The sequence below is a fragment of the Homarus americanus genome, unplaced genomic scaffold, assembly GCF_018991925.1.
Source record: "Homarus americanus isolate GMGI-L3 unplaced genomic scaffold, GMGI_Hamer_2.0 scaffold2539, whole genome shotgun sequence".
NCBI lineage: Eukaryota > Metazoa > Arthropoda > Malacostraca > Decapoda > Nephropidae > Homarus > Homarus americanus.
The window spans coordinates 5,266,566-5,293,563 of NW_024725489.1; the positions used below are offsets into that span (position 1 = coordinate 5,266,566).

Below are 26,998 nucleotides of genomic sequence, written 5' to 3' on the forward strand. Positions count from 1 at the left end.
TATATATATATATATATATATATATATATATATATATATATTATATATATATATATATATATATATATTTTTTTTTTTTTTTTTTTGGGGGTGGGCACGTGGCCCAGGTGAAGATCAACAGTGCCCGGCGGACTAGGGGCCAGACAAGTAGTTTTTAAAATCCATGCTCCTGGCACTTGTTCAGCGGACATATAAATATTTTTTCGAGGAAATTATTCAGACAGGATTTATTAGAATCAGTGCGACTCGACTACACCATACATGCTTAACCACTGAGGTGACAGGATGTGAAATACTGTATAGGGTTCCTTTAGCCCTCTGTAGAGAAATTTCTCGGTATGAAAATGCTATCTAATATATGTACTGTAACTAGGAAAATACAGTGTCCATATACTGTACATGCAGTGTTACTAAAGCAGTTATATAATTTCAGGTCGTCATAAAAAACTTAATAGGCAAGGTCCGTTGGTTGTCAAGGACCAGTGAACGACATCCAGCTCTCGTGGAAGAAATTCAAGGATCAGTTCTCCCCGTTTGTGTTATTTTGTACACTGATTAAGTGTCACTCTTGGAGGTGAGTTTTGGCTTTGTTCCCATGGTGTGACAGCTGCCATCATGCTGCACACATTCCTAGTGCTTGCTGGCAAAATTCACAACTCCAAGTATTTCTTCACTTTCCACACTTTCTCTCACACTAACTGGTTCAATGACTGCTGGTGGAGGAGACAGTTGTCACGTGCCTGTAGCGCTCGGGAACTCGCATAGCGTGAGGCATATGTTCACGCCTACATTTCACACAAGCTATTAACTTGTTAATTGTACTTATTATATTATTATTGTTCTTAGTTACTTAGGTTAATTGTATATGTATGTCATTTATTTATATGCATCATTGTCTTACTCTGTTAAGTCAAATCAAGAGTAGTATTAATTAATTATATAAACTATCCAGCAAATGTCCTGGATCACGTGATATGAGACGCGCTCCTCGGCGTGCCCCACGCTTCCCCAGTAGCGAAAAACCGTGGTATATGGTAGACGTGTCCACTCGTTCTCTAGCCTTGACCCTTGTCTAGTGCCTTGTCCAGTCTTCTGCAATGCCCTAGGGGTATCAGGTATTAGTGACATATTTAGTTAGGCCTAGGAAGGGATCCTGGTGGTAAGGAATCTCCTGTTTGGTAGGAAATAACTATGTATATATTTTGTATGTCTATGTAATATAGTTATGTTAAGTAGTATTCGTTTGGTCTAACTCCTTAACGGTGTATTTTCACCCTTCCGGCATCACTCTTATTTTAATATATAATCACTTATTCCCTTAAATTCTTGTTTGCTAGTCATTACTCCCTTTAGAACATAAATTGAATTAATTAATTATCTTCCCTTTTGTGACTTACTTATTTCAACTGTTCATACTTATTCAAGTACATTTAGTTGAGTAGGTTTTTGTGGGGATAATTATTGCCGTATTCCCTATTTGTTCCTTTATTTGATAATAACTTGGGGTAGGTTTCACTCCCCAGGTATAAAGGGTAGTGGGATCGCGACACAGTCTACTTATCACGTCTCTAGTGAATTGAGGAGTAGGTTTTATGGTGCTTGTAGGAGAATACTGATACACTGAAAGCTTATTGTAGTCTTAATAACACGGAGTGTTAAAGAATAATGATTTAAGCTAGTGAAGTAAGTAAGGATATTGGTAGTAAAAAAAAACTGTGTTACAGCATTTCAGCATATTGTACTTTCATTGTTACTTAGGAAAAGATTACAAAAATGGTGAAAAAATTATTTATGAAGTACAAGAGAGTTGCATTTCATCTTTAAAACACTTTTGATATCTGATTACTGTATATGCTGCAAATTTAAAAATTACTAGGTACTGTATTAGTGAATCCTATTACATATTCTACCGCACACTCTCAGAAAGGTGATGTTGGTCACTGACAAAGGCTAAGTGTGAGACATTACTCAAGTGAATAAATATAAACAATACTAATTATCAAACGACACCTGGATATTAATGATATGAACCTGTATTTTAAGTTTCATTTACATCTGCAAATAATTTCTCTAGCTATTGAATGGATATGTTTTGTATGGGCGGACAGAGGATAAACACGACTTGATTCTTATTTTCTCTTATCGGGGTTAAACTGTTTCGTCATCAGGGAGAGTGTTTATAGAATTCCACCACAAACAAAAGCGAAGCGATGATGTCACCTAAGATGAGGATGTAGAAGACCCCCTGGAGTTGGTCTAGACCCAGGCGCTGAGGTCCTTCTCGACGTGGCACCTCTTCGCCCTCCAACACCTCCTCGCCCTCAACCACCTCGCGTCTCTTGGGGTCGTTGATTATCTGCAAGAGCCACTTAGTGATGAGTCCACCTTCTAACAGACGACGGATCTGCTGGTTGAATTTCCCGCGGAAGGGACACCCGGGGTTCATCGCCCATCCAATCTCCGAGGGGAAGAAGTCATTGGTGGCTACATGCAGCTGTCGCTCTCCCGTCGCTGATGTGAACCTGTAACAATACAAGGTGATGTAACCTCCATGTGTACCTTTACTGTTATTGTACTTTATTCTCTTCACCATTGATCTGCTTGTTTGCCACTTGGGCAGTCGGTCACGTCTCTGTTACACATTGTTGGCAAGTACTGTACTGGCTCCAGAATGTATCTGTACCTGCTCCAGTGTTGGTCAATTCTGGTCTTAAATGGGCTCACATTCGGTACCATCACATTACACTCTGGCAGATTGTTCCAAGAGCTTACAATTCTTAACTCCAAAAAAAAAAAAGATTTGCTCACAGTTTTCTGGACTTGTGGCTTCTTCAACCTTGAAGCTGTGACCCCGTGTGAGGCGGCCATCCACCAGCTCCAGGTGTGGACACTTGACTGAATAATGTCCTTTGAGATATTTATAAACCTCTCTTAAGTCGCCCCTTTCCTGTCTGTAGTGTAAGTTAGGTAGTTGCAGGTGTTTTTATCTCTCTGGGTAACTGAGGTGCCGTAGTGGAGGACACTGTTTACGTAATTGACACTGGTTCGACTGTGCTTGGCCCGAACACACGCGTCAGGTGAGGTCGCCCCTACAAGCTTAACATCTCAAGAATAAAGATGTCACATGAGACTGTATTTTAAACAAATTTCATAATACTGTCCCTCTACATTAAATCATGAAATGAAAGAATTGACTTGAGACCATGTGAAGACTAGGAGGGCTTGTTACACCTGATTATTAAACACCCTAATGCAACCTGGAGGAGTTAGGTTAGGTCAGGTTAGGTTAGGTTAGGTTAGGTCAGGTCAGGTCAGGTTAGGTTAGGTCAGGTTAGGTCAGGTCAGGTCAGGTCAGGTTAGGTTAGGTTAGGTTAATTTTAGGATGTTTGATAATCTTGTGAAATAAGCTGGGGTGCCTATTGTCTTGATAAGTGACTTAATTCATTCCCTTGATAATAAAACACTTTCAACATGAGACTACAGCACATAATAATCAGCTTAAACCATAAATTCATGTGCCACAGATTTTAACATTCACTGTGACATAAATCTTACTCTTTGTACTAATCTTTTGGGGGGAGGATGTCTTGATTGTGCTGAGATTAGCTGAGATTGGTTGATTAGTATTGGTAAGATTGTGGATTAGATTTACTGCCAACTATGATTAAAAATTTTTGGAGGGGGTAAGTCAGGTTAGATAAGGTTGAATTAGGTTTGGACAGATTAAATTAGTTCAGGTAAAGTTAGGTGGGGTTAAGTTTTAGTTTGGTGAGTCAAGTTAGAGTAGGTAAAGTTAGGTTAGATAAAGTTAAAATAGGTTAGGCTGAGTTGGGTTACATTAGATTAGGTTGGGTTAGGATGTCAGGTTACATGAGGTTAGGTTAGGTTCGGTTAAGTCACCGAACCGTAACAGGGAGGAGACAAGCACCCGGGCTGGAGGAGGAAGAGGAGATACCTTATAGCTATCCTGTCCTCCATGTACAGTCTCCAGGTGATGAAGGCGTACTTGGTGTCCCTGGCCCTCGCAAGACACTCATCCAGGGAGGGGCACACCTGTAGGCCCCGGTACACCTTCTGATACAGTGGCACCCTCGACGACTTCAACAGCTGGTAGTCCGCGGCGCCCTGGTCCTGTCGAAACCCGAGTCACCAGTTAGGTTAGATTAGTTAGGGATTGGTTAGGTTAAGGGATGGTTAGGTTAGTTTCAGGTTAGTTAGGGATTGGTTAGGTTAGATTATTGATTAATTGGATTGTTACGTTACGTTGATTTCTCTTTAAACCCCAACACCACACCCAGCTAACAGTGCCCCAACACCACAATACTCTCACATCTACCTGGGCATCATCCTCCACACTTACCTGGGCATCATCCTCAACACTCACCTGGGCATCATCCTCAACACTCACCTGGGCATTATCCTCACCTTTAACACTTAACTGGGCATTATCCTCACACCTACCTGGATGCCCCACGAGAAGTCAGACTCCACCAGCTGCTCGAGGGAGTTGAGTGTGGGTGAGAGTGTGGGCAGGGTCAAGGACGCAGTCAACATGGCCACGTAAGAAGTCAGGGTCACCATAGAGAAGACCAGCCAGGCCGCGACCAGAACCCGCGGACCGTTCTCTCCTGACCACCTACAGCTCTGACTGATAAACAAACAGGCACACCACACCATCTTTTATTTATTTAGCCAGTTTATTTATTTAGCCGGAGTAATAGTGTTGACGTAAAGTAAACAAATATTGACATGGTTGATTTTTTTTTCCATTGTTTTTGCTCTTGAATGTCACTTGATATCTTCTGACAGTGTATAACAGGTTTTAAGTAAGTAAGTAAATGAATATGTAAATAGATAAGTAAATAAGTAATATTTAAATAGGAGAAAGTGAAGAAATCTACTTACGAGAGACAGGCGCCGTAGATTTTGAGAAAGGCTTTTGAGATTGACGGAGACTTGAGGTTAAGTGAGGGTATTCTCTCTACCGTTCCCGCCAAGTAGTACAGCGGGGCTACTACCATCGACACTCCCACGAACCCTGCCCACACCTGTAAAACAACCATACCTGTAACACAACACTACTACCATACCTGTAACACAACACCACTACCATACCTGTAACACAACACTAGTGCCATACCTGTAACACAACACTACTACCATACCTGTAACACAACACTAGTACCATACCTGTAACACAACACTAGTACCATACCTGTAACACAACACCACTACCATACCTGTAACACAACACTAGTACCATACCTGTAACACAACACTACTACCATACCTGTAACACAACACCACTACCATACCTGTAACACAACACCACTACCATACCTGTAACACAACACTACCATACCTGTAACACAACCAACTACCATACCAACACAACACCACTACCATACCTGTAACACAACACTACCATACCTGTAACATAACACTACTACCATACCTGTAACAACACTACTACCATACCTGTAACACAACATTGCTACCATACCCCTGTAACACAACACTACCATACCTGTAACACAACACTACTACCACTTGTAACACAACACTGCTACCATACCTGTACAACACAACACTACCATACCTGTAACACAACACTACTACCATACCTGTAACATAACACTACTACCATGTAACACAACACTACTACCATACCTGTACCACACACTACCATGTAACACAACACTACTACCATACCTGTAACACAACACTACTACCAATACCTGTAACACAACACCACTACCATAAACACAACACTACTACCATACCATACCTGTAACAACACTACACACCACTACCATACCTGTAACACAACACTACTACCATACCTGTAACAACACTACTATCATACCTGTACCGCAACACCACTACCATACCTGTAACACAACACTACCATACCTGTAACACAACACCACTACCATACCTGTAACACAACACCACTACCATACCTGTAACACAACACTACCATACCTGTAACACAACACTACTACCATACCTGTAACACAACACCACTACCATACCTGTAACACAACACTAGTACCATACCTGTAACACAACACTAGTACCATACCTGTAACACAACACCACTACCATACCTGTAACACAACACCACTACCATACCTGTAACACAACACCACTACCATACCTGTAACACAACACTACTACCATACCTGTAACACAACACTACCATACCTGTAACACAACACCACTACCATACCTGTAACACAACACTAGTACCATACCTGTAACACAACACTAGTACCATACCTGTAACACAACACCACTACCATACCTGTAACACAACACCACTACCATACCTGTAACACAACACTATCACACCAGTAACCTAACCTAATGACTGAATTTGGGGCCCATTAGGACAAGCTTCTATTAAAATTAAGGGCCCCTATATTAGGCCTAGTTTCCGTGCCCTAATGTTTTGGTTGGGTTGGGTTTGGTATGTGGTTAGGTTATGATAGGAGAGTGGGGGGAGAGGGTCGTACCAGGGGTTGAAAAGGCCTGATGAGAGCGAGGACTTGGTTGAGGGGTCGTGGCTTAGTAGTACAGAAGGTGAGGGGGTCGTAGAAATACCCCACTGTATAGTCGATTACTTTCTCACGATCCCCGGTAAAAGCCACGTTGAGGGAGAAGTCTGCCTCGTACTTCTCCACCGCCCCGATTACTCCTGTAGGGGATGAAGAAGGTTAAGAGCGTGGTGTGTGTTGGAGAAGACGGGAGGAAGGTTATTGTGGTAGTGGGGGAGTGAGTGTGTGTTGGAGAAGACGGGAGGAAGGTTATTGTGGTAGTGGGGGAGTTAGTGTGTGTTGGAGAAGACGGGAGGAAGGTTATTGTGGTAGTGAGGGGAGTGAGTGTGTGTTGGAGAAGACGGGAGGAAGGTTATTGTGGTAGTGGGGGAGTTAGTGTGTGTTGGAGAAGACGGGAGGAAGGTTATTGTGGTAGTGAGGGAGTGAGTGTGTGTTGGAGAAGACGGGAGGAAGGTTATTGTGGTAGTGGGGGAGTGAGTGTGTGTTGGAGAAGACGGGAGGAAGGTTATTGTGGTAGTGGGGGAGTGAATGTGTGTTGGGGAAGACGGGAGGAAGGTTATTGTGGGAGTGGGGGAGTGAGTGTGTGTTGGAGAAGACGGGAGGAAGGTTATTGTGGTAGTGGGGGAGTGAGTGTGTGTTGGGGAAGACGGGTGGAAAGTTTCTGTGGTGGTAGGAGGGAAAAATTCGGGGGGAGGGGGAACTAGGGAATTTTAGATGTCGTTTAGGGATAATTTTAGGGGAATCTGAAGACTGTAGTATTAATAGTAGTTATAATAATGATGATAATAATAATAGTACATCAAATTAGTAATAATAGTGATTGTTATTGATAGTAGTAGTTAATGGTTTTAGTAGTAATTAACATTAGTCGTAGTAATAGTAGCAATAGCACAACCTTACCAGTATAAGTGCCGTTGTCTAGCCTGTAGCCCCATTGATGATCCCTTGGTTCCCTGATATTGTAGGTGAAGTTTAGTGTCGAGGCCAGAGCGTTCAATATCCTGGTGTCAACACAGTCCCTCAGCACCACCTCCCCTTCCTCAGCCCCTCCGTCGCTCGCCTTGTCGTAGCAGGAGAAAGGGGCGTACTCAAGGGTGACAATGTTGAACCTGTGGCCTTGGAAGTTCTGTATAGTGGAGAGAGTTGTGTGTGTGTTATTTAGAAGACAGGGAGAGAGGTTGTTTTTCTATGCTGGGGAGAGAGAGAGAAGAATTGTCTTCTTATGCTGGAGAGAGAAAGGGAGAGAGAGAGAGAGAGAGAGAGAGAGAGGTCGTCTTTCTATGTTGGGGAGAGAAATCATCTTTGTATGCTGGAGAGAGTCGTCGTCTTTGTATGCTGGAGAGAGAGAGATCGCATTTGTATACTGGAGAGAGAGATCGCATTTGTATGCTGGAGAGAGAGAGATCGCATTTGTATACTGGAGAGAGAGATCGCATTTGTATGCTGGAGAGAGAGAGATCGCATTTGTATACTGGAGAGAGAAATCGTCTTTGTATGCTGGAGAGAGAGATCGCATTTGTATACTGGAGAGAGAAATCGTCTTTGTATGCTGGAGGGGAATGTTGCAAAGTCATTCAACATTCACTCCGTCAATCTAAAGGAATGGTGGAAACTCGAGGTTATCTGCGGAGGTACAGTTGTCAGATTCCGCCCGCCGCGTCACAACAAAGTCCAAGGGACCATAACTATACAATAACCCCACAAAACATTAATCATGAAACTGGTGCAAGGTCTTGTAACACTAACATCGGAAGTTTGGTGAAAATGCTTTGTTGTTTTGTTTAAGTTATTGACAGTGTTGATCTGATGGACGCTAAGACAGATAACATGAATCCACAAGTTCCCCCTGTCAGAAGGTTTACAAATAAAATAAAATGGAAGAGCGATAACAAAGGGTAGAACTGTAATAACTTTGTGTGTTTTTTTATGCTCTTACAAGAGGAAATTTTACAAGAAATATATATATTTTGTAGAATAATTATTGAGACTTTAAATGCTATAAGAAGCAATATGTTGAATAATCTTTATAACGGGGCAAGTTTAAGGTAAAAATTTTAAGGATTGTAATGTGTAAAGGAAATACTGTTTTAGTATATATAATAATAATAATAATATTAATAATAATAATTTCAAAAACGAATATAATAACCACAGCAACAATAATTATAACTACAATAACAATCACAACAATAACATACAGCATCCCTTGAAGAATTCTTAATTACAATCGCTTACCTTGAACGTGTCGGGATATAGAGAATTCCCCAACACGAAGCCACAACCACCAGGCTGCCACTCATCAATGAGCACCACTTCAGCGCCTCCGTCACGGCAGTAGGGGCAGGGGGACAATAGGTGATATACACGTGGGCCACTAATCTCGTTTTCTTCTTTCTCCTCCTGCTGCTGGTGATGGTGCTGTGTAAGGGCGTTCTCCTCCCTCGGCCACCATGACACTACCACTATCCCATATCCTGACCCTGTTAAACACACAAACACACACACAAACGCCTTATCTTGCTATTATTGAGGGGATATATCTAATTTATAGTGGTCATGTTATTGTTTTGGGGATATACGTGAGCATGTGTGTGTGTGGACATAGTGTTCATACTTATATACTGTATATGTTGCAGTTAATTCTCAAAATAAACCAAACAAGAAGGCAGGGTGTCAAGGGTGAGGTAGACACAAGGAAGTATAAGTACCGAGGTAAGGGTGTTGAGTGAGGGTATGGAGGTTGAGGGAGGCCCCGGTATACGCCAACACCTGCTTGTGGGAGCCTTGGAACCACCTGCCCCGTTGCACCGCCTTCGTCGCTCGCCCAACACTCTGTACAGAACACCACCAATCTTAATACATGCCCAGCTTAACACAATCCAGTTTAACACACTCCAGCTTAACACACGCCAGCTTAATACACTCCAGCTTAACACACGTCAGCTTAATACACTCCAACTTAACACACGTCAGCTTAATACACTCCAGCTTAACACACGTCAGCTTAATACACTCCAATTTAACACATGCCTGATGAGTAAACACCCCAATGTTACTTGAGTTAGGTTAGGTTGGATGAGTCTGACCTGTAGACACCCCCAACACCTGTGAAGGTTACCTGTAGGTCAGCGAGGACTATGATTGCAACACAGAGGGTGGTGGTGGCGTGATGGTGATGAGTGGTGGTGAAGATGGTGTGTGAGGGCGGAGGTGTGGTCAGGAAGGTGTCCAACTCCCACACCTGTCTCACCTCCTCCAGGCTCTTCACCACCGCCTCCACCAGGTTTCCGTAGGGTTCCACATACAACACCACCTGGAGATAGGTTTGTTTACATCGGTTACTGTATAAAGATAAGGCGGTAATAGTGTGTACTGCGTTTAGTATACAATAGTTTCATTTAGTTCGTCTGAAAGATTTGTTCCATACACCATAACGCTACTTGTAGGGATTAGATTAGATTTATATTAGATTGGGTTAGGTTAGTTTAGTTTAGTGTTCGATTAGGTTAGCATGAGGTTAAATTAGTTCTAGGTTAGACTAAAGTAGGTTAGCATGAAGTTAGATTAGATAAAGTTAGGCTCGGGTTTGGGTGGTTGTTCTTAAGGTGAACTAAACTATAAGGTGAATTTTCCTGTAGACCTTTAATTTGTTCACTACTCCAGGGATCGTAAGGTAAGTTTTCCCCCACCACTGTATATGTTTTCCCCCACCACTGTATAAGTTTTCCCCCACCACTGTATAAGTTTTCCCCCACCACTGTATAAGTTTTGTCCCACCACCGTATAAGTTTTCCCCCACCTCTATAAATTTTCCCCCACCACTGTACAAATTTTCCTCCACCACTGTATAAGTTTTCCCCCACCACTGTATACTCTGGCTACGTCTGGATCACATTAACACCCGTATCACATAGAATGGCAGAGATATTTAACCCTGAGGCTCTATAGTCTAGCCAGCTGCGATATTTTATCCTCACACGAGAAGAAAAAAACAAACATTTGAAAATTCTCCCAAACTGCTACAAAGAGGAACACAATAATATACCTTATGACAGCCAGCTAAGTGATGGGTCACGGCGTCTGAGATCATGGCGGCCACCTCTTCTGCAGGTGGTTCCTCGACGTCCATTCGTATAACCGAATTCCCCAGAGGACCCATCCCATCCCCGTGTTCCAGAATCCCAGTAGTGTGAGATATCCTTCCTGGGATATCCCGTCTGGGTCTTAACCTGCCCCATGCTGGAGGTATTCTCGCTGACTGGAGCACTTCGTCGAGATCTCCGTCAGCTTGTTTATAGGTGATGCTATTAATGGAGGATTGTGGTAATGTGTGGTGGGTTTTGTTTTCGGTGTTTTCGGGTAATAATGTCAATGGCTCTGTAAGACTTGGATCACGCCTTGTTTGTGGGTCCTGAGTCACCCTGGTCGACGCCATGATAGAAGCTGATTGTATGTTTGTCTTAAGGACCTTCTGCTGGTCTCCTAACAGGTTTAGAGAGTCCTTAGTTGATGCCTGGTTGAATACGGTGGAGTCCTTTGGTGGTGGCTGGTTGAGTACCGTAGAGTCCTTTGCTGGATTCTCTCTAATGTGGTGGGCGTGGAATGTGGTTTTAGCGAGTTTGTGGTAGAGTGTGGCGGTGGTGGTGTGTGGGAATGTGGTTGTAGTCGGACGGTAGTTGTGGGAGTGTGTGGTGATGGTGGTTTGGTGGAGTGTGGTGGATGAGGTAGGTTGTGTGGCTGACTTCTCAACCATCACCACCCCCAATGTCAAATACACTGCCAACATCCTTCGACCTCCACCTGTAACATAAAACAACACCAATAATAATAACAACAAATAGTAATAATAATAATAATAATAATAATAATAATAATAATAATAATAATAATAAGCTACTAATTAGTCCTTCAATCCCACAAGACTTCAAAGTAAATAAACTCATAATGACTGTACTGCTTAGTGCTTACCATTACTTATATTATCTGCACTGTTACTGTATGTATATGTTGCATACTTCCGTGGTAAGTTGGCAACGCTGCAGTCAAGGTGTTGTAACTGAGGGATGGTGGAGTGAAAAGGGCTCAGAGAGGAAAGTGGTACCACTCTAGACATAAAGGGAGACCCAATTTTTATGAAAAACCAATGTTCATAGTTAACGAAAATGGTAGGGGGAGGGCATCTGTAAAACATAACCTGAACTTATTTTTCGGTTATTGCATCGAATACGCTGTCGGTTGGGTCAGTTGACAGAATACACCTATTGGCATATCTCGGAGACCAGAAACATGATTTTGGTATGATATATAGTTTTAAGGATGCCTTATTCAATGGACTAGCTTTCATGACCTCCCAAGGTAAAGGCCATACGTCAAATTTAAGGTCAATCCTTTGAATACGATTTAACTTATAATGACTTATCCCCTTGAATATGATGACCTGTCTTAATACCTTCAATATGATGACTTAGCCCAGTAGAGTACGATAACTTAACCAACTAGAGTACGATAACTTAAAACATCACTCTTCAAATATCTGAATTTGGCAAAGAAGACGCCTCAATGAATAGCTATAACAATAATTCGTCTACTCTCTCAACGATATTTATTAAGAAAAACATTTATGGGATTTTTTTAGTCGTGTACCGCGTCACACGGAAAAGGTCTACCGTGTCACAAGGAAGAGGTGTACCGCGCCACAAGGAAGTGGAGTCACAAGGAAGAGGTGTACCGTGTCACAGGGAAGTGGAGTCACAAGGAAGAGGTGTACCGTGTCACAGGGAAGTGGAGTCACAAGGAAGAGGTGTACCGTGTCACAGGGAAGTGGAGTCACAAGGAAGAGGTGTACCGCGTCACAAGGAAGAGATGTACCGCGCCACAAGGAAGAGGTGTACCACGTCACAAGGAAGGGTGTACGCGTCACACGGAAAAGGTGTACAGCGCCACAAAGGAAAGGGTGTACCTCACAAGGAAGAGGTGTACGCGTCACACGGAAAAGGTGTGTGCAGCCACAAGGAAGTGGAGTCACAAGGAAGAGGTGTACCGTGTCACAGGGAAGTGGAGTCACAAGGAAGAGGTGTACAGTGTCACAGGGAAGTGGAGTCACAAGGAAGAGGTGTACCGTGTCACAGGAAGTGGAGTCACAAGGAAGAAGGTGCCGCGTCACAAGGGAAGAGATGTACTGCGCCACAAGGAAGAGGTGTGCAGCGTCACGGAAGAAGAGGTGTACCGTCACAAGGAAGAGGTGTACCCAGCGTCCAAGGAAGAGATGCCAGCGCCACAAGGAAGGTGTACCGCATCACAAATGGTGTGCAGCCTCCTGAAATGGTGTACCGCGTCACAAGGAAGAGGTGTACAGCCACAAGGAAGGTGTGCAGCGTCACAAGGAAGAGGTGTACAGCGTCACACTGAAATAGGTGTACCGCGTCACACTGAAATGGTGTGCAGCGTCACAAGGAAGGTGTACCACGTCACAAGGAAGAGGTGTACAGCGTCACAAGGAAGAGATGTATACGCGTCACACTGAAATGGTGTACCAGCGTCACACTGAAATGGTGTACCGCGTCACACTGAAATGGTGTAGCAGCGTCACAAGGAAGGTGTACCGCGTCACAAGGAAGAGTGTACCAGCGTCACAAGGAAAGAAGGTACCGCGTCACACTGAAATGGTGTACCGCGTCACACTGAAATGGTGTGCAGCGCTCACAAGGAAAGATATGCCCGCGCCACAAGGAAGAGGTGTACCCGTCCAGGGAAAAGATATGCCGGCTACAAGGAAAGATGTACAGCGCCACAGGAAGAAGGTGTACGCGTCACACTGAAATGGTGTACAGCGTCACACGAAATGGTGTACGCGTCACACTGAAATGGTGTACCGCGTCACAAGGAAGAGGTGTACCACGTACAGAAGAGGTGTGCAGCGCCACAAGGAAAGATGTACCACGTCACAAGGAAGGGTGTACCACGTCACAAGGAAGAGGTGTACAGCGTCACACACTGAAAAAGGTGTACGCGTCACAAGGAAAATGTACCGCGCCACAAGGAAAGATGTACCGCCACAAGGAAAGTGTACCGGCCACAAGGAAGAGGTGTACCTCGCCCAAGGAAGAGGTGTACCGCGCCACAGGAAGGGTGTACCGCTCCACAAGGAAGAGGTGTACCACGCCACAAGGAAGGAGTACCGTGTCACAAGGAAGAGGTGTACCTCGCCACAAGGAAAGGTGTACCGCGTCCAAGGAAGAAATGTACCGCGTCAAGGAAGAAATGTACGCCTCACAATGAAGAAATGTACGCGTCACAAGGAAGAAAATGTACCAATGCACAAGGAAGAGGTGTACCCGCGTCAAGGAGGAGGTGTACAGCGTCACAAGAAGAAATGTGCACGCGTCACAAGGAAAGAAATGTACCGCGTCACAAGGAAAAATGTGCCGCGTCACAAGGAAAAGGTGTACCGCGTCACAAGGAAGAGGTGTACCTCGCCACAAGGAAAGAGGTGTCCCGCGTCAAGGAAAGAAATGCCGCGTCACAAGGAAGAAATGTACCGCGTCACAAGGAAGAAATGTGCAGCGTCACAAGGAAAAGGTGTGCAGCGTCTGAGAAGGTGTGCACGCGTCACAAGGAAGAGGTGTGCCTCGCCACAAGGAAGAGGTGTACCTCGCCACAAGAAGAGGTGTACAGCGCCACAAGAAGGGTGTGCCGCGTCACAAGGAAGAGGTGTACAGCGTCAGAGAAGAAAATGTACAGCGTCACAAGGGGAGAGTGTACCGCGTCACAAGGAAGAGGTGTACCGCGTCACAAGGAAGAGGTGTACCGCGTCAGGAAGAGGTGTACCGCGTCACAGGAAGAGGTGCTGCAGCCACAAGGGAAGGTGTACCTCGCCACAAGGAAGAGGTGTACCGCGCCACAAGAAGAGGTGTACCTCACGTCACAAGGAAGAGGTGTACGCGTCACAAGGAAGAGGTGTGCCGCGTCACAAGGAAAAGGTGTACCTCACACAGGGAAGAGGTGTACTGCGTCAGGAAGAGGTGTACCGGCGTCGAGAGGTGTACCCGCGTCACAAGGAAGAGGTGTACCGCGTCACAAGGAAGAGGTGTGCACGCCTCAAGGAAAGGTGTACCTCGCCACAAGGAAGACGTGTACCTCGTCCAAGGAAGAGGTGTGCAGCGTCACAAGAAGGGTGTGCAGCGTCACAAGGAAGGTGTACCTCGCCACAAGGAAGAGGTGTACCGCGTCACAAGGAAGGAAGTGCGCGTCACAAGGAAGAGGTGTACCTCCCACAAGGAAAGGTGTACTCCTCGCCACAAGGAAGAGTGTGCCCACAAGGAAGGTGTACCTCGCCACAAGGAAGAGGTTACCTCGCCACAAGAAGAGGTGTACCGCTCCACAAGGAAAGGTGTGCAGCGTCGGAAGAGTGCCTCGCCACAAGGAAGAGGTGTACCTCGCCACAAGGAAGAGGTGTACCGCGTCACAAGGAAGAGGTGTACCTCGCCACAAGGAAGAGGTGTACAGCGTCCACAAGGAAGAGGTGTACCGCGTCACAAGGAAGAGGTATCCTCGCCACAAGGAAGAGGTGTACCTCGCCACAGAAGAGGTGTACCTCGCCACAAGGAAGAGTGTACCTCACCAAAGGAAAGAGTGTGCACCACAAGTAAAGTGTACCTCGCCACGAAAGGGTGTACCTCGCCAGGGAAGAGGTGTACCTCGCCACAAGGAAGAGGTGTACCTCACACAGGAAGAGGTGTACCGCGTCACAAGGAAGAGGTGTGCCCTCGCCACAAGGAAGAGGTGTGCCACTCACCACAAGGAAGAGGTGTACCTCGCCACAAGGAAGGGTGTACCTCGCCACAAAGGAAGAGGTGCACTGCTCACAAGGCAATGTGCAGCGCCACAAGGAAGAGGTGTACCTCGCCACAAGGAAGAGGTGTACCGCGTCCAAGGAAGAGTGTACCTCGACACAAGGAAGAGGTGTGCCTAGCCACAAGGAAGAGGTGTACCGCGCCACAAGGAAAGGGTGTACCTCGCCACAGGAAGAGGGTAATACGCGTCACAAGGAAGAGGGTGCGCGTCTAGAAGAGGCGTGCAGCGTCACAAGGAAGAGGCGTGCCGCGTCACAAGGGGAGGCGTACCGCGTCAGAGAAGAGGTGTACCTCGCCACAAGAATAGGTGTACCCGGCGCCACAAGGAAGGAGTCAGCCGCGTCTGAGAAAAGAGGTTATCCGCGTCACAAGGAAGAGGTGTACGCGTCACAAGGAAGAGGTGTACGCGTCAAGGAAGATGTACCTCGCCACAAGGAAAGGTGTACCGCGCCACAAGAAGGTGTACAGCGCCACAGGAAGAGGTGTACGCGTCAAGGAAGAGGTGTTCGCGTCCAAGGAAAGGTGTACGCGTCAGGAAAGATGTACCCGCCACAAGGAAGAGGTGTACCCGCGTCACAAAGGAAGGGTGTACCTCGCCACAAGGAAGAGGTGTACCGCCACAAGAAGAGTGTGCTCTCGCCACAAGGAAAGGTGTACCTCGCCACAAGAAAGGTGTACCGCGTCACAAGGAAAGTGTACCTCGCCACAAGGAAGAGGTGTACCGCATCACAAGGAAGAGGTGTACCTCGCCACAAGGAAGAGTAATGCCGCATCACAAGGAAAGGGTGTGCAGCCACAAGGAAGGGTGTACAGCGCCCAGGAAGGTGTACCTCGCCACAGAAGAGATGTACCTCGCCACAAGGAAGGTGTACCTCCACAAGGAAGGTGTACCGCCACAAGGAAAGGGTGTACCTCGTCACAAGGAAGGTGTGCGCCACAAGGAAGAGGTGTACCTCGCCACAAGAAAAGTGTACCGAGCCAGAGAAGAGGTGTACCGAGCCACAAGGAAGGGTGTACCTCGCCACGAAGAGTGTGCCTCGTCACAAGGAAAGGGTGTACCTCGCCACAGAAGGGTGTACCGCGCCACAAGGAAGAGGTGTGCCGCGTCACGGAAGAGGTGTACCTCGCCACAAGGAAGGATGTGCAGCCACAAGGAAGAGGTGTACCTCGCCACAAGGAAGAGTGTACTGCGTCACAAGGAAGAAATGTACGCATCACAAGGAAGAAATGTAACCGCGTTACAAGAAGAGGTGTACCTCACACAAGGAAGAGGTGTACCGCATCAGGAAAAATGTACGCGTCACAAGGAAGAAATGTACCGCGTCACAAGGAAGAAATGTACCGCGTTACAAGGAAGAGGTGTACCGTGTCACAGGGAAGTGGAGTCACAAGGAAGAGGTGTACCGCGTCACAAGGAAAAGTGTACCTCATCACAAGGTAAATATGTTCTTCGCCTCTTCTAATACATTATGGTACTACTACTTACTACTTTGCTGGTACTCGGAATCGAGTATGACGATCATCCAGCTATGATACAATGATATGATTGATATGAGTTATTAGGGATATCACCTAGGTTGGTGAGTTTTGAGGTGACTAAAGAGATCGATACGGGACCGGCAGTGTCGTTCACATTCGTTGCACATGTGGAAGGCTCCATCTACTGCGGGAGGGGCGGTGACAGCGTCTTTCAGCGTTGATAGCCTACATCTTACCTCGGTTTGCAGTCAGGCTAACTCCCGAAGCATTGTACTGCTGTATGCGGTGCTGCTTCGCGTACGATGTGGAGTAATCATCTCCCAGGTGAGGTCGTTGGCACTTTCGGGTTTGTCTTGAGACTATCCATACCTTTTCAGTTGCCCGCCGGCGTTACGTTTACTATACGTTAGGTGACTGTAATGGCTACTGACAGTCTGTTGTCGGGCGGATAACATGGCCGGTCAACGTGGTTGTTCATGTGGATAATGGTGGCAGCGATGCTCCTACAGTTGGTGTCCTTAAGAATACTACTGGTTTTGTTCCTCTTGTCTTCCCAGCGAACTCGGAGGTTGGAACATGAACTACGTTGGTGAATTTCAAGTGCCTTGAGGTGCCTCCTGTATGTGACCCATCTCACTGCCATATGTGGGGTAGGGAGGACCTGTTTTCGATACTCACATGCAGCTGTAGATAATTCAGCTCCCTACAGCTGAAGGAAGACACGATTCGAGTCTGCCAAGGCTTGAGATGCACATCTGATCCGATGCTGAATCTCAACGCTGTCGATGTCTTAAGTGGTGGACGAATTGGGAGCCGAGATACCGAAAGTGAGCAACATTAGAGGTTAGTGTTGATAAGCTGGATGGATGGTAGGGTGTGTCTGGACTCAGGGCAGGTTGAAAGAGAATCTAGATGCCGTATATTCGCCTCAAGGCGAAGTGTGCACTCGCAGCATCTGCGTGGGTGTTGAGGATCTCCTGTAGGTCGTGTTCGAGTGTGAGCAACAACAGAATTGAGTCGTCTGCATACTGAAGTTTGGCTAATGGGAAACTGCGACACCTTTGTTCTTGCCTGGAGTCATCTTATTTTGAAAAGACCCTTCACCGGTACTCCATGTTCACCCTTTGACTAAATTGGCACTAGCACGAGTAGAAGGCAGCCAAGAAGATGGAGAAGGAGTTGATTCTAATGCACCCTTGTTTTAACCCTGTTTGGATGAGAAGAACTCAAACTAGGTGCCGTTGTGGAACACTGCCGTTCATGCCATCATGGAGTTGCCTCTCAATGGTGATTTGGTGGCAGCCAAAAAAAGAACTGAGGTCCACCAAAAGAGCCCTGTTGACTGGTCGAAAGGCCTTGGTTGGAGTCGATGAAAACCATGTACAGTCTGGCTGTTCTCTGCACTTTTTCTGTATCTGGTGGGCAGCAAAGATCATGTCAGTGGTGCCATGTGATGTCTAAAACACGCATTTAGATTCTGGGGAGAAGTTTTCCGCCTCAGGAAGAAAGTTTGTTGGAGGACTCGAGTGAAAATCTCTTGCCAGCTCTGAGGAGAGCAGTGAGATCCATGGTAGATTGCCACAGTCTGACGGTCCTTTTTCTTGCTAAATATTGACAATAGGCATCTTTAAAAACTTGGGGGATTCCTCATACTCATATATTCTCCAGGAGAGGTAGAAGATGGCGCTACAATGGCAAGAAGTACTCCTGCTTTATACACCTCGGCTGGGAATCCATCAGGCCCTGAAACTTTGTTATTTTTATCTGTTTTGATGACAGTAGCTACCTCATATAGGATGGAGGGATAACTGAAGTGGGTCAGCTCTGGATTTTGAGGACCTGCTACGGTGGTCGGGACATCGACATCGGTGTTTCAGTTGAGCAATGAATGGTAGTGCTCTTTCCGGCACTGGAAGGCGCTGTCTATTATGAGAAATATTGCAAATCCAGATATGGCGGAGGCGCTGCTCACGAGTAACTGGCCCATAAAATGTTTCAGTGAAATGAAAAATTGCGCATCAGCGCTGATCTGCAAGTTGTTGTGCTTCCGCGAATTGTTACCGTGATCTTTCTTTAGATTACCAAAGTTCGCTGGGCTGCGCTTTCTTCTGTGCGGAAGTATCAGCTTTGATCGATCCGAGACTGAGGTTGTTCGCAGTCAGTAAAAGCGAAATTTATCATAGATAGGTAACTTTGATTGCTGGGTCATTTTATACTAAGAACCAGTCCTGAGTGTATTCTTCCCAGGTCTGCTTGAGGTCTCTCTGCAGGTTTTATCGCGTAATATTAAGTATCATTGACACTGCAATTCACGATATTTACTGTTGGGTTGTTTATAAGCCCATGTTCAGGCTACTCTCTGAAAGCATGTGCTACCGCTGGATCCTCAGGCAGCCAAGTATCAATGCCTCTTCTGGAGGCTTACTGCCTTTGCCTTTGGGGCGATGTGGTAGAGAGCTTGGATCAAACAGAGTGGTGATCCAGTGTCACAGTGGTCTGAAACCACACATAATGGGTGATGAGGACATCAGCGATCTCTTTCTGACAATGATGTAGTCAGCCAGAGATGCCAGTGTTTGGATTGTGGGTGTTGCCACAGACGCCAGACATGTCAGCCTGCCTAAACAAAGGTATTGGTGATAAAGAGTGAGGTTGTGTGCAGCACACTTGTTGTGAGGAAGGTAAGCCATTGGGATTACATACCCACAAATCCATTTCTCCCTATGGTTCCCTGCCAAATGTGCGCATCTCTGCCAACTCTGGCATTGAAGTCGCCAAGGAGCACAACCTTGATGTCATCCTCTGCATTCAGTAATGGGGCGTATGCACTGATGAAGAAGGCATGACGTGAGTGATTCAGTGGGACTCGAAGTGTTATGAGGCACTCTTTGATCCCATTAGGCATTTTAGTTAGCCTGTGTAGGATGCGTTGGCGGATGACAAAGCCAACTCCATAAATGCGGTTTCTCTCCGCAGCAGGCTTACCCTTCCAGAAGAAGGTGTAGCCAGACTCCCGTTATGTGAGTTGGCCCTCATCTGGGAGCTGGGACTCACTGATGGCTGCTATGCCGATGTTATACCTCGCCAGCTCTTTCGCCACAAGGGCAGTTCTTCTTTCAGGATGAGCATTTGTGCCAGTATCCAGAAGTGTCCTGACATTCCATGCAGCGACCATAAAAGGTTGTATGGTTTATTTTTGTTTGGATCTGTGATTTTGGTTGTGTTTTCGACAGCATAAGGATGACCTTACTGGGTGTGGTTGCCCAGTCAGGTTGGGTTTTTAGGCAGGCTATGTTTAGGGCACCTTTTCTAGCCCCTTCCCAATGTGGGGTGAGCAGAGTGGCTCCCCAAAAGGGCTGCTCAGTCGCACAGACAGGACCGGATTGCACTGCTGCCTAGATCCCAGTGCATAAATGACCATCTTATCTGTCCTGCCCATATGCAGAGTTGTGACTAGAAACTCCTGTCATCTCTGCCTGTCCCCATCGCTTCTCGTCCATCGCCATAGGGCTTTTGGGGTATAGGGGTTTTGATGATGATGAGAGGTATGATGAACTGGATGATGGCTGCATGTGAGTTGATTTATGTGGTGAAGCAGGAGCGCAGGCTGCACCCATACATCTTGGCTCTTCCTTTTCCTGATCCAGTGGTGCAAGTGTTGCAATGACTGGGGAGAGGGAGAGTTGCAATGGACTGCCGTTAGCCCAGTTTGTTGGGGTTCGCCTTAGTAGCCTGTCCATCAGGCATTGCCTTCATCCGCCGGTGTAGGAGTTGGGTTTCCATGGCCCACCTTTTCCGCCTACACCGCCGTTGGGGTCTTGTTGGAGCTCTAGAACCATACCTGCCTGATGCGGGGTCCCACCGCAGATTTTTCGTTCGGGGTTTACTCCCGTAGCCTTATACCTGCCAAGGATAATCCACAGGGCAGCGGGGCAGTGGTTGGTAGGCGCCAGGACTTGTTCACATGCCAGTGAGCCTATACGCCATCCCTCTGAGGCCCGCTGCTACTCCGAGATCCCCTGCTGATCTAGCCTGGAGGGCTAGCAAGCGGCTGCAGCTGAAATTGAAAGGGAACAAGCAGTGCTTTCACCTTAACACTAACATGATGCTGCCACACTAGACGCATTTCACCACCCTGTGTGTGGCTACACACACACACACACACACACACAATACATTATGCACAACATCAGTCACTGCCATGATCCTCATTGTTTACACCCCAAGCCATCTTGTTGAAATATTTACACATGCAGAGTTCTTTTTGCAGTAAATACTTTTTATGGACCTGAGAACGTATTGGTGGGCTTTATACTCTTCTTCCTTTGTTTTGTTATTGATAAACTCCACAACGCTCTTCTGTAAGTTTACTAGAGGCGGTTATTGCAAGGCGTTTCAGATGCAAGGAATAGCTAACGCGTTAGCTATTGTCTGCGCAGACGCTGCTTTAGAGTTGTGCGCAGGGAACGTTCAGAGGGAAAAGCTAACGAATCCAGGAAAAAAGGTCACAAGAAAAAGAGTCACAGAAAAAAGGCACGGAAAAACCTAACCTAACCTACGTGCAATGCCATCATATTTATATTGTGTTGTCAATGTGTACATGTCATTGACATTTTTCCTGTGACTTTATTTCCGTTCACGAAGCTAACACCTCGATAAGGCGTTAGCCTTGAGGAGCGCCCAAGCGGCCCAAATAGGAATATGTTAATTTAACTACAGTCCAAGTATTATTATTTAATATTAATTTATTCCGCGAAGTAATTTTAATGTAACTTGGATGTGTTGATGGAAGTGATAATATTAAAAAAAAAAAAAGATAAAGCTAATGCAGAAATACAAGACACGTCTTACCACCGTTGCCAATCTAGCACACACAAACACACACACGTACGTTATCTATACTTACACTAACGGTAAAACTGTGTCTTAAGAAATGAAGGACGATGATGACCACACACGTGATTCAAATGCCTCTTTGCCTTTGGCCACCACAACACACTAACCATCCCTGGGCTTCGCTCCCCTTCTCACATCACACACAACCACACACATGCACCCCACACCCTTCTTTATATATATTTATACCTTGAGCTGTACTTCCCTCACTCCTTGACGAATGACCGTTATGTGATGTCCTGATGTTTGTATTACAGTATATGTTTTACTGCGCTTCTACAACTGTGGTCTTAATGTATTACTGCACTTCAATAACTAAGGTCTTAATGTATTACTGTTACAACGAAGGTCCTCAAGAGCTTATTCTAGGTTATTTAATGTGCTATAAAAACAGATAGTCATCTACCATTAAAAATTCAAAGACATCGAACAGCTTGGTAGGTTCTTGTTTACGTCCAGCGGTGGTACGACGCTACGTACTAATTTTTTATAGGCATCCGGTTAGTATGTCATGTTTTTTTTTAGGTAAAGACTTGGGCTACAGACCTAATAACCCCAACACGATGGAAGAATGCTTTGAGGATAATAGGTTATTGGTGTAAATATCTAGTTGTGATTGTTACGATGATAATAGGACTGTTCGGTGAATGATTGTACTGTGGGGTATGAGATGTTTGGTTCACACTCAGGATGGGATGGAGAAAGGAAACTCACAATGTGCTCTCTATATACATGTTGTATTGGATGTACAATGCAGCTTGGTGCTGGGAAGGCAGCATGGTTACAAGCGTGATGTAGAGAGAGCTGGTTGGTGAGGACGCTCAGAGGACAGCTTGTGGGTCGCCATGCTCGCCAGCGGGAGAGAGGACCGCCAGGCAGGCGGAGGAGGAGGTGTTGCTGGCTGCGGCTGTAGGTAGAAAGAGAGAGATCACCACGAGGTCAGGTCTTAAATAGCGGGGGTAGGCGTGGCTTAGCAGTTGACCCCCGCTCCGTGTGTATGGCGGCGCTGGTTGACCTAGACCACGAGGCATACACTGGGGAATTGGTGGGGTCGGCTAGGCAGCGACAAACAGCGTTTGTAGGGGAGAATTCCACTACAATACTCCCCCTTCCCTCCAGGCTGTGTAGGAGACTTGTTGTCTGCAGGGTTGCATAGCACATGTGAGGCAGAACGGGCGGTGCGTGCCTCATGTGAGACAACGGCGATGGCGTGGATGAGCCGGTCGCTGGATACAACTGTCTAGATACACAATATCTGTGGGAGTAGAGAGGGAGAATAAGGGTGTGTGGAGGCGATGAATGTTGTGCTTCCCTCACGGCAGGTACAGAGTCGACAGATGCGCCTGCTGGGGTGTGTGGGCCTGGGTCAGGAGCAGGGGCTGTGTCAGCAGAAGCGGATGAGGGCTCGTGACAGCAGCTGGGTCCACGACAGCAGCAGGGTGCAGGACATTAGCAGGGAGTACCTGAGGGAGAAAAGAGGGGTGTGTGGGTCCGCACTCAGGAACAGAGGCCGCATCAGGGGCGGCAGGGGTTACTGCTGGGCCGGGGTCGGCGTCTGAGGCAGGACGGGTGTGCTGGGGTCGGTAGGACGTGGTGCTTGGGGCAGGAAGAGGAGCTGGTGTCTGCTTAGAGTAGCAGAGCTGCTCTAGGTTGTCTAACCTGCGGTGTAGAAACAGTAGTTGTAGAGCCGATGAGAGCTGCTTCTGGGTGGATAAGCCAGTCTTCCATGTTGCTTGAAGACTGGGAGCGTGATCAGTTTCTCCTCCATCCTGTGTGAGTGCGAATCTCCGGGGTCACCATTTGTGGGGTATGAGATTGTTTGGTTCACACTCAGGATGGAATGGAGAAAGGAAACTCACAATGTGCTCTCTATATACATGTTGTATTGGATGTACAATGCAGCTTGGTGCTGGGAAGGCAGCATGGTTACAAGCGTGATGTAGAGAGAGCTGGTTGGTGAGGACGCTCAGAGAAGGACAGCTTGTGGGTCGCCATGCTCGCCAGCGGGAGAGAGGACCGCCAGGCAGGCGGAGGAGCGAGGACCGCCAGGCAGGCGGAGGAGGTGTTGCTGGCTGGTTGGTGTAGGTAGAAAGAGAGAAATCACCACGAGGTCAGGTCTTAAATAGCGGGGATAGGCGTGGCTTAGCAGTTGACCCCCGCTCCGTGGTGTATGGCGGCGCTGGTTGACCCAGACCACGAGGCATACACTGGGGAATTGGTGGGGTCGGCTAGGCGGCGACAAACAGCGTTTGTAGGGGAGAATTCCACTACAGTACAGTATATGTCACTCACTCACCGGACTTTCTTTTATTTTTACCTTAGGAGTATATAAGCACTAATGATAACGTGAGTGGATATATAAATCAAGTAATATACGTCCAGAATGAATGACATAAACTCATCCGTCATAATCTCAATATTCAGGGTATATCTGAATTTCTGCCTCATTTACACACAATTGCAGGTCTCAATTGTTTCTCTTACTATTGACAATACAACATACCTGTACATACTGTATAATATCATTTCTCACTCTTGATTTATTTGTCATTTAATTGGTGTTATTATTATTATTATATTTTTATTTTTATTGGGCACCCCCCTACATCCTTGTTTAAGGTGAAGCGCAGAAGCGTTTACAGCGCCCAACAGGGAAGCATGATAAGTTCATGCTTGCCTTTATGTCTCATGAGTTAAAGGCGTACAATATTATCGCCCCTCAGGCCCTGATGTGGGTCAGTGACCCAGCCTCGGTGGGCTATTCCTGTAAATATATATATATATATATATATATATATATATATATATATATATATATATATATATATATATATATATATATATATATATATATATATATATATATATATATATATATATATATAACAAAAACCTGTCAAAGAGAAATTGAAAGAAGAAAGATGAAGAAACTAAAAAAAATGGGGTGGAGGCTAGAATTGAAAGTAAGGATTAATGACTAGGTTGGATTAGTTTTAAGTTATGGTTAGGAAAAGTTATGTATGGTTAAATTAGCGTATAGTCAGTAGGTATTAAGTTACGTTTGGTATGTTTAGGTTAATTTATGTTAAGTATAAAGTAAGTCACGTTGCGTATGGTTAGATTAGATTAGGTTAGGTTAAGCATAATTAAAATAAGTTACGTTGCGTATGGTTTAATTGGAATATGTTCAACTTAGATTATGTAAATAGGAAACCAAGAGACAGGCCTCATACTGTTACGTGGGCGGATATCATTGCGTCCTGCTTGAAAATATGCACCAAATTGTGGACACTAGAAGAGTTTACCTGTACAAAAAAAGCACTTGCGTGATGGAATTTGTTCTAGTGAATCTAGTGAGAATGTGAGTCATTGTCACTTACACTCAACTCTGTACCGTCATTCTGTTGAGTGATAAAATTCTCATGAATTCAGTTATTGTTGAAAGATAAATTTTAATATCTTGTTTTTTCATGGGAAAAACCCAGTGCTTGAATTGTAAGTGAATCACGTGAAAATTAGGTACCCTAGTTCATTTTACCTGATGATTAAACACCCTATGCTACTAGTGTCGCGTCCTATTGTTATTTATCACTGAACTCCCCAAAAAATTATCCTGGTGAAAAACTGGTGGACACATCAACCACACGGAAACGATGGTGTGGTCAGTCGTGCCTGTTGTATATATACGATGACAATGAGTAACCAATTTTAACTTAGGTATGTTATCAGGGGATTGTGAATGTCTTGGTGTTGCTACGGTGATGTGTTTCCAGTACTGAGTTTATGTGCCTCACTGATATTAAAATACTGATGTAACTTGCTGTATAATTAATATCCTGAAGTTATAGTTATGTTAAATTTATCAGTGTTATTCTTGGTGGATTATATCGAAGGCTCGCAAGGTGAATATATACCATAATTAAAGATGGAGGAAGGTTTAAGATGATATCAGTAAATTTCGTATGTATAAATTCTATAAGTTAATTTTGTCCTTTAACTGAACGTATGTAGTTAAAGTTGAGTTTCAATGTAATTTTGCTGTTTTCGAAGGTTAAATTAGGTTTATTTTTGGTTAGATTAGGTTCGGTAAGGTTTGGTTGGGTTTGATTAAGTTAGGTAAGATTTGGTTAGATTAAGCTTGAGAAAGTTTGGTTAGATTTAGTTGGGTAAAGTTAGGTTAGGTTTTGTTTGTTTAGGATTGTTTAGATGGGCTTAAGTAGCACAAGTTACGAGAAAAATTAACATCGAACTTTTCCAAAGCTAGTTAAGGGAGATTCGAATTGCGTACTTTGATATTCTTTTTACCATCCAGTCAGATGCATACATACAGTTACGATAAATATTTAACATAGGAACTTTTAGAAAACTGATATTGATGTTAAAATGCATTTGGTGATCTGCTGATAATTTTTATCCTTGTACACTACTATAGTAATTATAATAGTCATCAACTATTAAAAAGAATAAGAGAACATCTGAACTCTTAATACCTGCAGTAGAAAATCTCATAAGGGAGAAAGTTGAAGGAAGTAGAAGGTTCGCGAACACAACAAAGCACAGAAGACGTTTCGTCAGCCAGCCCGCTAGCCCGCCAAATGTCGAAGTAGGCACATTGACACACCAAGACCCTTATTTATACCCTCTAAATGCATTTTATTTCGTCGTGTCACAATACCACGTCTTCTCAGGGTTGTCCAAGATGTAGCAGCCATGTGAGAGAGTAATTACCACTAAACTCCTGGGGATGAGAGAGAACTTTTAGTGTTGACGGAGGAGCAGAATATGTGAGTGTATTCTTGATGTCTCACACAAGTAGGTTAATGGGATTTATGAGCTGTGAGAAGTTTACTGTTTCAAGCTCCACATTCACTGAAATAGATAAATAAAGAGATATTCAGTTAAATTGTTATAAAAGATTACATAGAGATAGGTTGTATAAAGACAGTGAAGGTATACAAACAATATATACAGTAGCGAACGAAGGTACCTTGACAAACCTGAACTACCTCAAAAGCCCCACACGAGGAACAACAAAGTCAGTCAGTCAGTAAGGATAGCCTGATTAGTAATTGTTAGAACTAATAAAATTCCTCTGTGGTCATAGGTCACCGCCATCACACTGGTATGTATTAATACTGGTAGTTAATTGTTTCTCCCACACCCGACTCGAGGTCCACAAACATCACGGTAATTTTGTCTCCTAGGTGGTGT

At 45.2% G+C, this 26,998-nt stretch overlaps 1 protein-coding gene across 1 annotated transcript; it reads right to left on the reverse strand.

Moving 5' to 3' along the window:
* Window positions 1-1,718: 1,718 nt before the first annotated feature.
* Window positions 1,719-26,375, reverse strand: LOC121865040. The gene is made up of 11 exons (XM_042364358.1): window positions 26,278-26,375; window positions 10,606-11,360; window positions 9,679-9,873; window positions 9,269-9,392; window positions 8,796-9,040; window positions 7,461-7,686; window positions 6,519-6,700; window positions 4,906-5,048; window positions 4,462-4,648; window positions 3,956-4,131; window positions 1,719-2,522 (listed from the first exon to the last, which is right to left on the reverse strand). Exons 1-11 carry the CDS (start codon window positions 26,294-26,296, stop codon window positions 2,165-2,167), a joined length of 2,610 nt encoding a protein of 869 aa, XP_042220292.1. The 5' UTR covers window positions 26,297-26,375; the 3' UTR covers window positions 1,719-2,164.
* Between the last annotated feature and the right edge of the window lie 623 nt (window positions 26,376-26,998).

What these genes read in the sequence shown, in the direction of transcription:
- LOC121865040 (XM_042364358.1), bottom strand. An exon ending in TAGTCCTCGCTGACCTACAG is followed by an intron (nt 9,393 to 9,678) that starts GTAACCTTCACA and finishes TGTTCTGTACAG; the next exon opens with AGTGTTGGGCGAGCGACGAA. An exon ending in TATATCCCGACACGTTCAAG is followed by an intron (nt 7,687 to 8,795) that starts GTAAGCGATTGT and finishes TCCACTATACAG; the next exon opens with AACTTCCAAGGCCACAGGTT.